At 37.8% G+C, this 18,065-nt stretch overlaps 1 protein-coding gene across 1 annotated transcript; it reads left to right on the forward strand.

The window, feature by feature from the left end:
• Positions 1–4,193: 4,193 nt before the first annotated feature.
• GLYATL3 (glycine-N-acyltransferase like 3) lies at positions 4,194–15,915 on the forward strand. The gene is made up of 5 exons (XM_040982998.1): positions 4,194–4,295; positions 7,965–8,072; positions 9,171–9,297; positions 10,333–10,459; positions 15,485–15,915. The coding sequence occupies exons 1-5, from the start codon at positions 4,218–4,220 to the stop codon at positions 15,906–15,908; spliced, it is 864 nt and encodes a 287-aa protein (XP_040838932.1). The 5' UTR covers positions 4,194–4,217; the 3' UTR covers positions 15,909–15,915.
• The last annotated feature ends 2,150 nt before the right edge of the window (positions 15,916–18,065 follow it).

Consider the following 18,065-nt stretch of genomic DNA (forward strand, 5'->3'; position numbering starts at 1 on the left):
AAATAAGATCAAGTGTGTATGAAAGAAGAAATTGAGATTCTCATAATGGTTCCAAATTCTTCAGGTAACCTCTTTAGACGTTAGACCCTTTCTAAAGCCTTGGGAATTTAGGACACCAAAATAATTTCCTTCAGAATAGATAGGCAAGAATACATCAGACCTCAACGTTTCTATCTTATTTTGTTATAGTACTCCGTATTTACCTGGTACTTCCATGCCTTTTTATTCCCTTGCATGAGATCCTGGTGAATAATCGCTCTGTGTGTGTGTGCAGAAAGTGTGATTCTCTAAATAAAGAAGAGGATTAACTGAGTTTTCCACCATAACCTAAATGAGACAGAAGAGACAGGAATAAATTACCTGTGCTGTGATTGGATTTTTCACCCAACCGATATCATAAACCCCTCCCCATCCACAGGTGTGGGCATTTTTTTCTCTCTCTCTTTCTCCCTACTCATTTCACTAAGGACTAATTAGGGAAGTAGCCTAGAAGTATAAATTTACCATTTATACAACAGGAGCTTTGCACACTAGTGCACAACTAAAGGACCTTGGCTTCAGACTGCAATCTCAACATCAGGTAAGCATTTTTTATTAAAATGATAAAATCAAGTTATGGATTTAGTTTATAATCACAGGAAATAATACAGAAATAGGTAAAATTTACCATCTATAGAAAGAATAAATTACATTTGATTTAATTACATTTAAGATTAGAGGATAAATGTGTTATTTGGGTGTGGTTTTGTTTTTGTTGGGGGTTTTTTAAAAACATTTCAGACTGGCTTCTTATTATTTTAAACTTAACAAAACAACAATTTTGAGGTAGTAACATAGCAAATTATATAGCCTTCCACTCATTTTACCTGTTAACATCTGGTATTGTAATGTTTATCACAAACAATGAACTGTCCCCGGTTTTGCCTATTTTTTATCCAAATTCCTTTCATGCCTCCCACCCTTACCAGCCTCTACTAATCAACATCTTATATTCAAATTTTGCTCTTTAAGAAAAATAAATAATACACAATATTAGATTATTTTCATTGTGATGGGAGCACAGCCAAAGCTTTGGAGGGTAAACTCTAAACAAAGAAGCTGACAGTTTGAAAACTAATTCTAAGTATTGATTGGAAATATTTATTTCTTTCTTCCTTAACAAATGCTCATGACTGTATTTTAAATGGCACACTACACCACGAAAACAGATCTTTTATTTGTAAGAATTAAAACTTTCTCGAGGAGGAAAGATCATGCTTCCATTGTATTATTAATAGAATATGTTAGGTGCTTGCTCTGTGCTGTTGAATACTCAAATATCCCAAAGAAATGTTGGTTTTTATATCACCTCTTTCCTTTTCTTGACAAACACATTTGACAACAGTTTGGTTAAGGGAGTTGCAAACCTTTTCCATTCAGTTCTAGAACTGCATTCTGATCATGAGGAATCTAATTGAGAGCTAAGGATGTGACATTATGACCGTGTAACTGTCAGTGATAATTGCTATTATTATGACTTTCTAACATAATTTAGAATATATAAAGTATTTTCTACCTCTGAGAATTTCTGCATCCTCTTTTGTGACATTTAAAGACACTCATATGACCACAGAAAATTTGACAAGTTTGTGTTAATTTGTCAAACGTTGAGTGTTAATTATAGCGTTCTTTCTGTGCGAAACCATGGGAGGGACACATTTTTGATTTTGTCATGCTGACTCATTTTTTTGTATGTTAGTCTAGAAAGATACACTGTTGTCTGATCAAAAAGGGTTTGTTCCATTAAGAAACTGGACAACAAAGCTTTAGCGGTGACACAGTGGAAAGTAAATAAAAGCGAAGAGAAATCACGTTTGTTTTTTCTGTTAACTATTAGAAAACTTGAATCAAAAGTGGGTTTTTTCCCTACTTCAAATATAGTAGATTGTCACCGTTTGTAGTACTCACGCTCAATAAAGTCACACCAAACATTGATTTTGCCAGTATGGAAACATCACACCATGTGGAAATACAAAACTGGATTTCCATAAACCTTTGATTTCATCAAAACCTGAATCCATAATCTAGCTTTTTGGGAGTGTTTTACATAAAAGCACAATATATTCTGTTGAATAATTGTTGCTGAACTCATGACAATAGCAACTTAACTCACACCTACTATACCTAACACATGTATTTTCTCCTTAAGACACATCAAGGCTTTATTGTGTTTAGAAGCAATAAAACAGTAATTAGACCCTAGCTTGGGAGAGTCATTCTAACCAGCAAAATCACTGGCCAAAACAACAAAAATGCAAAAAATAGACCATATAAAGTACGCTAAAGTATTTACAATGTAAGAACTGAAGTAAGAAAAACCATAACGAATGCCCTGTTAAAACTCAACTGAAAATGTGTGTTGGGAGAAAATGCGTGCTGGGAGAGTCCTGTGTTTCGCTGCTCTGCACATATCTGCAAGTGACTACCAAAGCATTGCAGGTACTGATTTGATGGTTACAAATTTGATGGCTACAATTTTAGCAAGAAGGTGAATTGTCAACTATGGAATCCAAGAATAAGGAAAAGCAACCATTTATGGTAGTCTATTCCATTTGTTTTGCATGGTAATTTCATTTTTTACTCTGAATTTATTTTATATCTGTGTTTTTACTGTTACTTGGATATTAGCTTTAGCTTGTTCTTCCTATCATGATACATTTTATCTATTTTCATAATAGTGTTGTGCCTTTTAGAAAACAAACTAGGTAATAAATAAGCAAATCATCAATTCTTTGTTATTCCTATATTTGCATTAGCTGCTTTACAATATATTATATTATAAAACATCTTCTATACATCAAACCTAATAGAGATTTATGATCAACTGCTCTTTGAAACAATTTTATTTCAGAATGGATTTAATAAGAGTATCTAGTAAAAGGGATAATATTTTTATCTAGAGATTACTCAAATGAGTGAAAAAAAATCAAACAATACTAAAATAAAGAGATGATAGCTAATCTTCCCCTTTCTTTGCTCATCTTAAAATCTGGAAACTTACTCTTTTCAAAGTTTGTTACATTGCCTTCACTGTGAATATGAGGATTTTTTTTTTTCTTACACATCTAGTGCTGCCCTGGTTCTTCGCATCTCTTCTGATTTCTGCAGAGAACACAACACCTCAGTTGAACTGCTCAGTGAACTAGTTCCCACAAGACTCGATTGAACCTCCTAAGATTCATATTCACAAAAACTTCAAGATAGTTTTGCTGTGGTTTTTAAGTAGATCACAAGCAAACACTTGAGTGCTTTACAATCACACAGATAAACCACGAAGAGAGAGATCAAGTAGCTTTCTCTGGCAGAAACTGCAGTAAAGGAATAATTCCCAAAACATCACGTTCTCATGTCTGAGTTAAGTTAACCTCCCTAGTGCCAACTGCCAAGAGGTGTCTATCGCTCCACGAAGCTGAAGGTCGGGGTTATTTGTTTGTTTATTTGTTTGTTTATTTATTTTTGGCCCATATAAATCAGCCAAGTCCTGATTGGAACTGGAGGGAAAGGTTTTCTTGAGAACAGCACTTCAGGGGAAGTAGAGACTTTACTATCTAGAAAATGTAAATGTACGAGAATAGATGTGCCTGTATGAATCATGTTTATGTCTTTTCTCTTTTCAATGTTACGCGGAATGAGACTGCCCGCTCAGACTCTTGATCTTCTATCCAGGTGTATACCTAGAGGCTGTGCCATGTAACCACCTGCGTTTCTCAAGTGTTTTTTTTTTTTCCCCAGTCTTTGCCCCTCCTTATTTGGGGGGATTTTCCTCATTTAGCCGATCCCATCATTTTTACCCTGAGCTTCATATTAGCTGTTCGACCATTTAGAATGTCCCTGCCATGCACCAGGCCCTGTAGGAGGCGCTGTTGACACAGTAAAACAAACAAACAAAAAAAAACACATAAAGGCTAGGTTCTGGCAGCTCAGTGGCTACCTAAAACAGATTCAGGTCAAAGAAAGAACAGATAAATGTAAAATTAGAACTGTTCTAAGTGCCCTGAAGGAAGAGTTGAACACAATTATATCACTGCCTCTCGGTTTCCAATGTATTGGGTTGCCCACTGAATTACACCCAATGACAACAATGATATTCCTAAGTTAACATGAATGTTAACAGGCAGAAATTTAATGTGCACTCCAAATTTCTAATTAGGTGTGGCATTGCAAGAGTTCTGGAGAAGATGTTGGTGTTAAATTGTTCTGCCAAGTTGATGATACTGGAGAAGATGTTGAAGAGTCATTTTCCTGAGTCACTCAAGGTACCATGACCCTAAGAACATCATTCAATTTCTTTATTGTACCAATAATGTGACATAATGTCAGGCTTGTGGTTGCTTCCATGTTTTTTTCTGATCAGACTATGGACACTTTTTAAACTCACAGCTTCCCAACTGTCCCTGCTAGAGACGAATTCAGTAGAATGGAAATAAGGCCCAGGGAACTGTAATTTTTACAGTCACACTAGATGACACCTAGACAAATTTAAGCAATGCTTATTTCTGAAACAAATTCAACTTTTAAGATGTTTAAAGTGGCAGATGATAAAATTAAGATGTTTTGCAATTTAAAAGTGAAATCTAGGGACACAATAGAATTGAAGTTCAGGTTTTTATTTTATTATTATTTTATTTTATTTTATTTTTGGTCAAGGGAGAGTGAAAAAATTATTTAAAATTCACAGTTGTACAGAGAGAGAACTATTCCATGCACTCCCAGATGATTGCAATGACTAACACCGTGCCAGACTGAAGCCAGGAGCTTCTTTAGGGTCTCCCCTGTGGCTGACAGGACACAAACACTTGAGCTGCCTCCCACTGCTTCTAGCCGACCATCAGCAGGAACAGGATCAGAAGTGGAGTGCCGGGGACTCCAACTGGCTCTCCTATGCGATGCCGGAGACCCAGATCCAGCCTTTACCTCTGTGCCACAATACTAGCCCTGAGGAGTTTTTATAAAATTATGTTTCCATTTATTTCAAAATCTTTTTTGAAATTTTGTGAATGACTCTATTCATTAAAAAGCCTCCATCTGTTCTAAAATTCAGAAGGGCCAACTGATAACACTACTATGGAAGATGTCACTAATCAAATATTATAATAAATGTAAAATTGAAATATAATAACTTAGCTGGGGGAGAAATTACAGAATCCAATAAAATTACTCCTAAGCATTGAGTTTCCTTAGCAGAGCCACAGTGCTATAATGGTGTTTTCCCGTGATAGTGAAATGTAAATATCCCAGGAGAAAAACCATCAGAATTTGTAAAGATAGGAATCAGGGGGCCCAGCGAGGTAGCCTAGTGGCTAAATCCTCTCCTTGAATGCACTTGGATTCCCATATGGGTGCTGGTTTATGTCCTGACTTCTCACTTTCCATTCAGCCCCGTGCTTGAGGCCTGGGAAAGCAGTGGAGGACAGCTCAAAGCCTTGGGACCCTGAATAAGTTACCTAGAAGGAGCCATATAGTACAGTGCACTGTGGTGATCAAATATGGTCGTCTTGGCTTACTAACAGCACTTAAACTGTATACTATGAAAAAAAAAAAATCTGAGGGAGTCACTGTTGCAGAAGAATGGGTGAAGCTTCACCTTTCTGGTGCCAATTCGAGTCCTGGTTGCTCCACTCCCAATCCAGCTCCCTGCTAATGTGCCTGAGAAAGTAGTAAATTATAGAACCAATGCTTGGTCCCCTTGGAGCCACGCAGCAGTCCAGGATGAAGCTCCTGATTGCTAACGTTAGCCTAGCGCAGCCCCGCCGTGGAGGCCATGTGGGAACAGGAATCAGTGAATGGGAGATATTTCTACCTCTCTTGTTTATGTATCTCTGCCTTTCAAAATAATTTTTAATATTAAAAATCTGAATGTTATTCAGTGTTTAAAATGGCACTAAATCAACCATATGACCCAAATTTTCCATTTTGAATATTAACACTGAGGTGGATTAATGGAATAAGAGGCTTCTTTGCTTTAATAATATGTCTAAGTAATTCTGCAAGAGATAGCTGAAAATATTTCTCATTAGCAGGCACAGGGATCCATTCATTCAAGGTATCACCAAATGATAAGCCTCGAACAGGAGTTTCTCAAAGGAAGGCTGTATTTGCTTGTGACAAGCAAAGGAGACAAGGGGAAGATATTTTCCTAAAGAAGATGCCTCTCCAAGAAGTAGTTTGCCATGGCTTTTGTAGCAAGAGTTGGTGGAATGTCCAGTACATAGAAAGGGGGAGAGGGATGTCTCTCTCTCCTTGAGCAATTTTTATGCTGAAAAATATGTCTGTTGTACTTCTGGGGGAAAAGAAATCAAATGAGTAAAGTGCTTTGTATTCTGTGCTCACGCTCCTGCTCCTGAGCCTAAATCCTGTATTCTGTGTTCGCCTGTCCTCCTTTCTTTGGAGTTGATAACTATATTTTGTAACTGGTTCAGTGTTTAAGTGATCAAATGTTCCAATCTGCTGACCTGCCCTGGATTTTCATTTCTCACTCCTCATTCAACGCTTACTCTTTGAATAAATAAGAATTGGGAAAGTTCCCTTTTTTAAATCAAAGCTAAATCTTTCAATTCATTCCAAATCTTACACAAATACATTATTTAATTAAATATTGAGTGTGTTCCCAAATGATTGAACACTCCAGTGAGATATGAGTCATTTTCTTAAAAGATGAATGTCTAATTTCCTCATTTGAAACCATTTTGATAAACATCACTTGGCCTCCTTATGGTAACAGCTAGAGAATGTAATGATTAACAGACAAGCTGAGCCCTTCCAGGTTACTTCAGTTCTTGGATTTACACTGAGTGTCATCCATGCTGCACACTGACGTCAGCCAAACTGTTTTAAAAGAAACATTCTGTGAGTGTTTGAGTGAGGTCATGGCTTGGTGAGATAAGAGCATTATGTAATGTTCAGACTGAAAAGAGGTGGGTGATAGAAGGTAGTAATACACTAAGTAAGTAGACTCCAACACCCTTAACATTTTTTTAAAGATTTCCATTGATGTCTAAACACATTCAAAAAATGTATGTGAAATAATCTGTTTGATGAATTTTCACAAATATATTCAGTACCTTTTCTTCTGATGCCATCTCTTCCCAGCCAAAATGCTCTTTTCTAATCAGTTTCCTGCTTTGCCAAAACTGATCGAAAGCCTGACTTCCAGACCATAATTTAGACTTACTTGTTGAAGGAAATATTAAAAAGTGTCCTCTTTGTATCTAGCTGCTTTTATTCATTTTCTTGTGTGTTCAGTGAGGTTCATAGAGATCCAGGTGCCTTTAGTTTGCTGGTTTGCATTGCAGTTTTATAATCCATTGTATGAATATACCACACTTTATTTAGTCATCCCACTGTTGGTATCCATATAGATTGTTTTCCATGTTTATTATAAAATTACTATGGGAGATGGTGCTGTGTTGTAGCATGCTAAACCTCAACCAGCAACACTGCCATCCCACGCAGTACCAGTTCAAGCCCTGAAATATTGCCTATATTTAAATTTAGTTCATAATTGAAGTAGTTGCACTGGGCAGGTTGTTTTCAGATAGAATTGTCAACTTCAAAAGCAGCTGAGCAACAAAGTTATCTGTAGAACTTTTTAAGTATGCATGAGCCTTAAATTCATACAGCTGTTTCTGGTTATTACTGCAAGTATTTATTGCCGGTCTAAGTATCAAGCAACCCCCTAATAAGCCTATCAATTTGGTAGCTTTTGCTGTTGTAATAAAAACATAAAAATGAAAAGCAGGTTTTTGTGTGGAGAGAATTTCATAAATCCCAATACACTTTCTAAAATAACAACAGCGGAATATGTAGATTCTATGTGAATGTGCTTGCGGTCTCCTCTCTCTGCTCTGATTGTATAGAAGGACAGGAACTAAGAAAGGTAAGAGGCAGCGGTGTGATTGGTTTTCTCTCTGGAATCCCTGGCTCAGGTGTTTGGAGCAGTGATGAACATAAACCGTGGGAATCCCTTTCAAAAGGAAGTGGTGCTGGATTCATGGCCAGATTTCAAGGTTGTCATCACTCGGAGACGGAAAGAGGTACAGTTTTGAAAAGAAATAAAACTGAGCATGAGCTGCATAGGGTATTTAGCCTGCAGTTAAGATGCAGATTGGAATGCTCATGTCCCACATTGGAGGGTCTGGTTCAATGACTGGCTCCAGTTTCCTATAAATGCATAGTGAAACCATAGCTGCATGCCTTGTTTTATTGTGCTACACATTTTATCATTGATTTCTCAATTTGACTGGCTTCATGGTGTCAGGGATTTGAAAGACCTGTAGCTGAAACAATAAAATATCTTCTTAGTCTTTCAAAAATCCCTAGAAGAAGCATGGGGCACACATGGCTGATATGTAGATACTTTTCGACTGAGTGAACGATTCTTTTGGATTCGTGACTTTAGTTAAATCAGTAAATATGAAACAAAGATGAAAAGTAAAACATCAACCTCATTATTCTTCTGAGACCAGAGATAAGTTCAAGAGATCAAAGAAGTGCTGTCCTGCCTGGGCACACTGGGAAGACTCTGAGAGTTCTGATTCTCAGAGGCAGATTCATTGAGCTGTATGTTTTTAGGTAAATAAAATAGTTTAAAATGTGAAATAGGGAACCATGTTTTGAACACTGGGTAAAGCCATCTCCTGTGATGCCAAGATCCTATATGAAGGCAGGTTCAAATCTTCTAAACCAGTTCCTTACTGATGACCTGGAAAAGCAGCAGATCATGGCTCAAGGGTTTGGGCTCCTACCAACCATATGGGAGACGCAGATCAAGCTTCTGGCTCCTGGCCTCAGCCCTAGCCACTGTGGGCTCTGGGAAGTGAACCAGCAGATGAAGGTTTCTTTCTGTCTCTCCCTCTGAATATCTGATTTCAAAAAAAAAAAAATCTTTTTAAATGTGAAATATCTTAAAACAGTTATTATCCTCAGAAAAAGGAATCAAGCAGAAGTGTAAGAATTTTCCTTCCTACCCTCACTACAATTTATTAGCCTCAGACTCACATGCTTGTTTTTAGGTAGCTGATATTGCTAACAGAAAATTAGGTATGCATGTCCAGCTAATAATATCCAATCTACCTAGAAGTTAGGTTATCCAGACAACATGTTTGTTTTTATGATTGTATCTTCTGTCCTAGGCTGAGGCGGATAATCTTGACCATTATACTAACGCCTACGCTGTGTTCTACAAGGATGCCATGGCTTACCGACAGCTCATAGAAGATCATGACGTTATTAATTGGGACCAAGTTTTTCAGATACAAGGTGAGATCAAGAGCAACTGCATACACTATCCAGTCACATGTTTCTCCTTTTTATCATGTACTAATGTGAAGTAGTGCCCAACACATGGCTTTAAACACAAGTACTGAATAAAGATTTATAGATAATGTAGTACAATTATAATAAACAAGTGGGATCTGAGTGAATTAAGTTTTGGATAAATCTTACCAGCAACAAGCTTACACTGCAGTGTTTTGGTTTTTTTGGGTTTTTTTTTTTTTTTTAAGATTTGTTTTTAATCTGAAGGCAACAAATTTACAGAGAGGAAAGATACAGAAGTTCTTCCACCTACTGGTTTACTCCCCAAATAGCTACAATGGCAGAACTGGTCCAAAGCTGGGAACCAGAAGCTTTCTGTGGGTCTCCCACATCGGTGCAGAGTCCCAAGGACTTGGGCCATCTCTGCTGTATTCTGAGGCCATAAGCTGGCAGTTGGTGGAACAGCTTAGAAACATATTGACATCAATATAGGATGTAGGCACCATGGATTAGCTTGTTAAGCCACAATGCTGGCACCCACCCCCTTCCAATTTTATAATGTACATTTTGCCAGCAAGCTGGAAAAGAGTCTATCAGTTTGGTTTGCTGTTGCAGTGAAATCTGTATTCCTACACTTCTACCCATATGGTAGATCACAGACTTTTAGAGCTATGAAATATGATTCTTCACTTCATAAGGTTCAAGATTAATCTGAGTAATCAAAAAATAAAGTAAAATCCATATGAGAAATTACAATATCTTACGGGATGGTCCTATCAAAAATTTCCAGAAAAAGAAGATGATAGGTCATCATAATGAGCATCATGATTGGAATTTGAAAATTCCCCAGAAGTTTTGAAACAAGGCAAGGAATACCTTAATATTCTACATATAAAGTAGTTGAAATAACATGGGTGATAATGATCTTATTAATGATACCCCATGTAAAAATACAACAAATTTACCTTCTTTTCAGATAAATGTTTGCAAATGCTTTCTCAAATAAAATGTCATGTTTCTAATTATGTCTTTATATAGGGCTTCAAAATGAATTATATGATGTTTCTAAGGCTGTTGCTGACTCAAAGCAGTTGGCTACAAAGCTAACTTCCTTTATGGCTGTCCATTTTTCTCCTGTTTCATCTCTGCCAGACACCCATTTTCTGTATGTATAACTGCATTCTGCACTTGAGGGTGGGATTTATAGCTATGAAAATATATAAAAAGTCATTGTGTGTCACTGAGCCTAAATTTGTGTTTAAGTGTGTGTGTGTGTGTGTGTGTGTGTGTGTGTGTGTGTGTGTGTGCATGTGTAGAGACACAGAATATCACAATTTTCTTCTCTGGACTTGGTTGCTTAATTTCCTTAAAAACAGTATCAGTATTTTCATCTATAATTAGAAATGAACTCAACATATCTGGATTTTCATAATCTATATAGAGAAAATTATTGCTTAGTATCCTGTTCCTTAATAATTCACTCTGCAAAAGCCCACAGTAGCCAGGGTTGGACCAAGAGCAAAATCTGGAGCCAGGGAACTCAATCCAACTCTCACAGAAGGGAGCAGAAAGCTGCACACTGCACCCATCACACAAGCCTCCTGCAGTCTGCATTGATGAGAAGGTAGGATCAGGAGCTGGAGCTGGCAACTAGACCCAATTACTCCAATGTGCAACATGGGCAATTTTTACCCCTGGTCTTAATACCTACTCCTTGTTTTTTAAACAACTGAAAAAAAAAATCTACAAATACTGAGAGAACAGTATAAAGAGCCTTCCATCATTATTTGGTGGATTTTTAAAAATTCATACCCTTATATGCTTTTTCTTCTGTCTCCTTGTGTATCTAAAAGGAAATGTTCCAGATATCATCCTTAAATATTTCAGGACTAGATAGTGTCACTAAAAGTTATGGGCTTTTTTTGGGGGGGCGGGGGGCAGGGAGAACACTGACTCATAAGACTCAGAAAATATAGTCATAGTGATTGCCATGGTTGATCACAACGAAACCATACAAAGTAAAACCAACACAAAGAAAAGATGGATTGGTCCAAAGAAAACTACTGAGGCTTTCAAAAGTGTTCTTCCTGTAGAGTCACACAGAATGTGCTTAACTTCTCAGATATTAATTATGACAACATATGTCAAATATTGGCTACCAGGGAAGTTCATTAGAGGCTCAATGTCCAAGATCTTTATCGAAGGCACCTTCTGCTTAGAACAAACTGGTTCCCTAGAATCCAAGAAAGAAAACAGGTGTACAATGTGAGCCACGTGATTTAAAGAGTTCAATCATGGTGAGACCAAGAGCTACTCCTGTCAGTCTGGAAACAGCAAGACTGTTCCAGGTCCAAGTTCCCAGACGCCATTCCAGGAACTTGCCATCATACCTTTCTAAGGATGATGACCTTACACCTATTATGTTAATTCTCTCTGCACAAGCCCTTAAAACTTTGTTGACAATATTTAGCATTCACATTTCCCAAATTGGCATAATGTTTTTAAGAGTTTGTTTTGAATAAGCATCCAAATATTGTCCACACTTTGGGATTGGTTAATATTTCTGAAGTTTGTTGTAACAAATCAGTTTCCCTTCATCTTTTTATTTATTTTTGTTGTTGTTGTTGTTGAAGAAGAATCCAGGCCACTATCCTTTTGAGCTTCCCACAGTCTGCTAACAGTTTTATCCCCAAGATCTAATCTAAAATGTTTCTCTTTCCCTAATCAGGACTTTTAAATTGAATTTTGTTGGTTATTTTTTCTATTTATTTAAAAAATTATTTGTATTTTGAATTGACACAAGCTATGTATGTGTGGTATAGATGATGCTATTTCAATACAGGTACATAATGTGTAATGACAAAATTGGGCAACTGATACTGTCATCTCTTTAAACACTTATTATCACCATGTGAAGTCTAATTTTAACCTGAATTGTTCTCTTTTGCAAAAGAAGGTGAGGCAATTTGGCTTTAATAACTGTCATTACTCAAATTTGTGAACTCTTAAATACCACTTCGTTTAGCTGCAAGGTCAAAGCATCCTGACACATTTCTGCCTGAGCCATCACTGCCCTTGCTTTAAAGTATGTTTTTGAAATGGGATTAAAAAATGCTATCAAACCAGTTATGTTTGTTTTTACCCTTGCTAAGTGGAGGGCTGACGAGCCCAATGCCAAAGCTGAGCTTATGCTAGAAATGTGAGCTCACGGCACACAGCTCAAAAGAAAAGAAAATGCAACTGAAAGTTTTATAAATTATATCCAGTGATGTAAGTCACTGAAGACGATCTTGTGAACTTGAAAACTTCAAGAAAACAAATTCTGAAGCGTTATCAGCCTTGTATGTTTTCTACTAAGTAATCTGAGTTTCTAGAAGTTGCAGCAATTCCCTTTTTATCTTAATAACTGATTTTATACAGTAAATTAATAGAAACTTGCATAACATTAGTGGCCTATAAAAAAGGAAGTGGAAAAACTGGAGATTGTGAATATTCAACCTAACGAAGAACACACCCAAGCAAGTGCTCTGGGGAAAAAAACTAACATTTCTAGAAAGTATGTGTTTATGGCTAGCATATTAAGCAATTTGTAATTATTTTCTGGCCATAGATATGTAAAAGTAAGGTTCTATTCGAAGACATTTATTTACTGAACAACAACAACAAACAAATAGCATTTCAGAAATTTAGCCTTGCCCCAAACCTCACAAAATGTTTCAGTAGAACTCAGGATTTCACAAAAAGAATTCTATTATATTTTTTTTTTAAGCAAAAATGTGGTACCAAAAGAAAAGCTTTAGTCAATTTAACTTTAGCTAAGTTTGTTTGATTAAAGAACAGTTCATGAGTCTTGCTACACTCCAAGCAGAGGCCTTTTTTTTTTCCGGCCAGATGTAGGAGAAATGTAGAGAAATCAGAGGAGATTAGGTGCGTTCAGGGTGGTATGTCTATAGACAAGTGTATTTAATGAAACAATAAAAGAAAATTTTCCTAAACTGGAGAAAGAATTAGCAAACAACATCTAGGAAGGGCACAGAACTCCCAACAGGGTTGACCCAAAACAATCTTCACCACGAATCGTGATAATCAAGCCCTTGTCAATCAAACATAAGGAAAAGATCCTTAAATGTGCTTGAAAAAAAATCAGTTGACATACAGAGGAAAGGCAATTAAATTCACAGCTAATCTCTCACAGGAAACTCTACAAACCAGAAGAGAATGGAACAACATAGTCCAGATTCTAAAAGCAAAAAAAATTGCCAGCCCAGGATAACATATCCAGCAAAAGTTTCCTTTGTCTGTGAAAATGAAATAAAACTCTTCTACAGTCAAGAAAAGTTAAAAGAACATCCCTCTTCCAAACCTGCTGTGCAAATGATAAAGATGTTCTCTTGACAGAGAAAAGGAATAGTGCCCACCAATACCAAAGGCAAATATGAAGAACGTCACAGTAAAATAAGAACAGAACACTAAATCAATGAATAACCCATTGCTAAATGACAGGACAAAATTATTACCTATTTATATTAACCCTCAACATAAATGGCTTAAACTCAACAATCAATAGATTAGTAGACAGGATTAAAATAACAAAACCCATCTGTTTGTTGCCTCCAGGAGATACATCTCACTGACAAAGATCAGTGGAAACTGTATCACATGGATTTTGATATTTTGTCTTCATTTCATCAAAACACATTTTTTTCCCATTACATTCTTCACTGACTCATAGATCATACAGTAGTATCATTTTCTTCAGGAAGGTTCTTGATTTTCTTTTTCATTTTTTCAGCAACACATTAATCATTCATTATATACTCATGGCGTTGCTTCTATTTTTTTCTTCCTGTTGCTTTGTTTTGTGACTTTTCATTTAAGGGGATGTATAATAACTGTGTAATGGAGACTATCACATCCAGATGTGAGGACACAATGCAGTATGTATCTCTACTTCCAGACAAAAATGAACTCCCAATGAAACTGTTTACTATATCTTGACAATAGGATGCTGGACTCTCTGCCATTGTCCATGCCCACAATGATGGATTTAAGACTGCTTATGAGGAACTATGCTGTTTTAATGCCAGGGGAGAACCCTGTTGTGGCTGGAGGGGCGGGGAGGGAATAAGGGAGGGAGCGGAGAAAACCCCAGGGTCTATGGAACTGTGCATGAGGCATGAGTCCAGCCCGGCAGGGTTCTGCAGACAGCTAGCTGACAGGATAGCCATGAAGGATATCAGCAAGGGCTGTGAGAGCTGTAAAGTGCATACAGTGACCGTGCATGCATGCCATTGTGCACTAGGGCAAGGCTATGGAATCCCGAGGCTCCCAGATGGGTGCCTGAGCCAGGTTTGGACTTCAGCTAATGCCAGTGTCCCCACAGGATTCCGTCCCTCTCCATATCCCCAGTAGTGCAGAATGTGGGAGAGACATACATCAGCATATTCACCCAGATTTGCTATAGACCCAAAACTGCTTCACTTAAGCAGAATTTAGCTTAACACAGTCTCAGGATAAACCTCTGGATCTTTGAGTATAGTTTCCTCAAATGATTTTCTAGATAAATTTGAAATAATATAATTGTGTTGCTATTAAATTTGTCGACTCCCAATCCAATGTTTTTGCTTTATAATAAATCTGATGAGTTTTACATTAAAAAAGAAATATAGCGAAACCACTTGATTCCCAATAGGTGGATGCCCGCCTTATTTGGGCGTGATGTCATGACGCATTTACCTTGTTGGAGCATGATCTGATTAGTTAGCTGCTTGTGAGTGACCCTAGGTTGGCTGCTTGTAATTGCGTGAAACTCAGGTCTTTGTTTTAGTCCCAGTTAGGTTTTGGTGTATATTACTGTAAATTGCAGTTGGCTATATGCCAGTATGGAATCCTGGGATGCAGGAAACCTTAGCCCTAACTTAACAAAAAGAAACGCATTCCTTGATCTGTATTGAGAGCAAAACAAGTGGTCATAAAATCAGAAGGAATACTTACTTTGGTTAAATCAAATATTCTCTTATCTGAAATGAAACTCTGAAAAAGGAGAGGAATGGTAGATTCTAACTCATTGAAAAGCGTTGAGCATGGTCCTGGGGATAGTATCACAGTTTTGAATCAGTACGAAGAGATTTGTTTAAAGTCACACGATTCTGTGCTTGCACTTATTCTTATGTCATTTGTTTGTTTTTAGAACAGATTCTCCCCCACGACTAACCTACCTGAGTGTTGCTGATGCTGATCTGCTCAACCGTACTTGGTCAAGGGGTGGCAATGAGCAATGTCTCCGGTACATTGCCAACCTCATTTCCTGCTTCCCCAGTGTGTGTGTCCGTGATGACAAAGGAAACCCAGTCTCCTGGGCCCTCACAGACCAGTTTGCCACCATGTGCCACGGCTATACCCTCCCTGATCATCGTAGGAAAGGTTACAGCAGGCTGGTGGCCCTCACGCTAGCCAGGAAATTGCAAAGCCGGGGATTCCCTTCTCAGGGAAATGTCCTGGATGACAACAAGGCATCAATAAGCCTCCTAAACAGTGTTGGCGCTGAGTTCTTGCCCTGTCGTTTTCATAGGCTTATTCTTACCCCTGCAGCTTTCTCTGGTCTAACTCAGTGAAACTTCAGTAATTCTCTTTTTTAAAAAAAAATATATTTTTATTTTGAATTTTTGAATTATAGTTACAATTTTGTATAGACTGGGAATCCCCTGCAAACTCCCACCCGGATAGATTTTCCCCATTTTGCTACAATGGTATAGTCCTTCAGTAATTGCCTTTGCTTGCCTGACCATAAACACACTTTTACATGACAATGAGGAGGGTAAGTAAAGCTAGAATCAGAAGCATTTGAGTTTTGAAAAGGGACGTGGAAAAGACATGCTGGGTTAACCCACACAGCCTTGCAGGTTTCCCCAACAAATTGCTGTGTGGGTTAGCACAAGTTATCCCAAAGAACCGTGTCATTGTCCTTCTTAAGGAAAAAAAAATTATTCTTCTTAGGAAAAAACAATTTTTTATCAAGTCAAAAGTTCATAGCACAGTAGCAGAAATGAGTGTATACTAATAAATAACAAAGGACTTGTGGCTTCTGTGTGTGTTATTGTTGAGTTTGGGGCTTCTGCTTCTCACCACCACACCAGTTCCTCACTGCAGAAAAGCTGTGCATCTCCTGCTGCTCTACCTCACCTCTGTGCCTATCATTCCACCCCACGTTCTCTAAGTTTTCTTATGTTTACCCTTTCCTTACTGACTTCCCCCAGGGGATTAGGCACTCAGCAGCAGTTCTCCCCTGGGGCTGTTTAGATGCAGTGGTTCTCACCTCTGAGTGTTTCCCTGAGCCACCTGGAGGCCTACTTACAACACAGAAGAACAGACTCCTCCACCATCACTCCTGAATCAGCCAAGTAATTTGCATCTCTGAGAGGTTCTCACTGCTACTTAACTTGAATGGGTGAAGAAACAGACATTATAATGCTATAAACAAATTCAGCAGGGGACTAAACCCTTCCTAATAACCTGTTTCAGGACCCTGCTCTTACAATCGGCTTTCTCATCAAAAACTCAGGCTCACTTTGTGGTGTGAAGATGAGCCAATTAACATAAGTGTATTTACATACATATCCTATTCATATTTCCCATATGCATATATACACAAACTTGTGATAAAGTAATAAACTTCAGCCCTCTCATGTAAAACTTGAGGACCAGGAAGAACAAATAATTTCTTCAAAATCATAATCTACATAATATCAGGGTCAAGCCAGAAGTCTGTAATTTTGATTTCAATTTCTTTTTTTTTTTAAAGATTTATTTTTATTATTTTTTCATTGGAAAGGCGGATATACCGAGAGGAGAGACAGAGAGGAAGATCTTCCATCCGATGATTCACTCCCCAAGTGAGCGCAATGGGCCAATACTATGCCGATCCGAAGCCAGGAGCCTCTTCTGGGTCTCCCACGTGGGTGCAGGGTCCCAAAGCTTTGGGCTGTCCTCTACTGCTTTCCCAGGCCACAGGCAGGGAGCTGGAAGGGAAGCGGGGCTGCCGGGATTAGAACCGGCGCCCATATGGGATCCCGGGCGTGCAAGGCGAGGACCTTTAACCACTTGCGCCACTGCGCCGGGCCCTGATTTCAATTTCTTATTTCACCAAATTATGTATAATTTTTATTTTAAAAAGTTAAATTTTATTTACATTTTATTATATTATTCTATTATCTACCAGCACTTGTTTCTAATTAAAGTTTCAATTGTTTGCATATATCTGCCAAAGACAGTAGAGGATGAAAAAACCATCCCAAGCTGTGTTCTCAAGTTGGAATAAAAGGCATAAACGCAATGATTGGATTTATCTGGTCTAGAGACAAGTGTGTGACTTAACAATGTATTTCCATCAAGACCATAAAATCCTGACTGTGGTCATGGAAAATCCAGTATTTACTCTGAGAAAAAAAGAAGCAAACTTGATGAAGTAAGGGACATTTTCATTAAAAATGAAGACACTTTGAGAAGGAACATAAGCTGACGTCATCCCGAGCCAGTGGTTACCTGGAAACTTATCCTTGGTGGCAGAGTGGAGAGACTCTAAGTAACCAGTCCATAAACCTCTGGGGGGAATGTGGGCTAGTGTCTGCTCCAGGGATGCTCATTATCTTTAGCACTGCTGAAGCACAAGTTACTTCCATCTTCCATATGGTGATATGGTAGCTTTACTTTCTTCCTAGGGATACTTAGCCTGTTATCTGTTTAACATAACCTAAACCTTATTAAGGTATCCT

The sequence above is a fragment of the Ochotona curzoniae genome, unplaced genomic scaffold, assembly GCF_017591425.1.
Source record: "Ochotona curzoniae isolate NIBS_2020 unplaced genomic scaffold, NIBS_Ocur_1.0 contig_3819, whole genome shotgun sequence".
NCBI lineage: Eukaryota > Metazoa > Chordata > Mammalia > Lagomorpha > Ochotonidae > Ochotona > Ochotona curzoniae.

Bases quoted from the DNA above. Each gene is read 5' to 3' on its own strand.
- GLYATL3 (XM_040982998.1), top strand. From the start codon at position 4,218: ATGTTGGTGTTAAATTGTTCTGCCAAGTTGATGATACTGGAGAAGATG. The intron at 4,296-7,964 runs GTACCATGACCC...TCCCTGGCTCAG, and splicing joins ATTTTCCTGAGTCACTCAAG to GTGTTTGGAGCAGTGATGAA. The intron at 10,460-15,484 runs GTATGTATAACT...GTTTGTTTTTAG, and splicing joins CTGCCAGACACCCATTTTCT to AACAGATTCTCCCCCACGAC.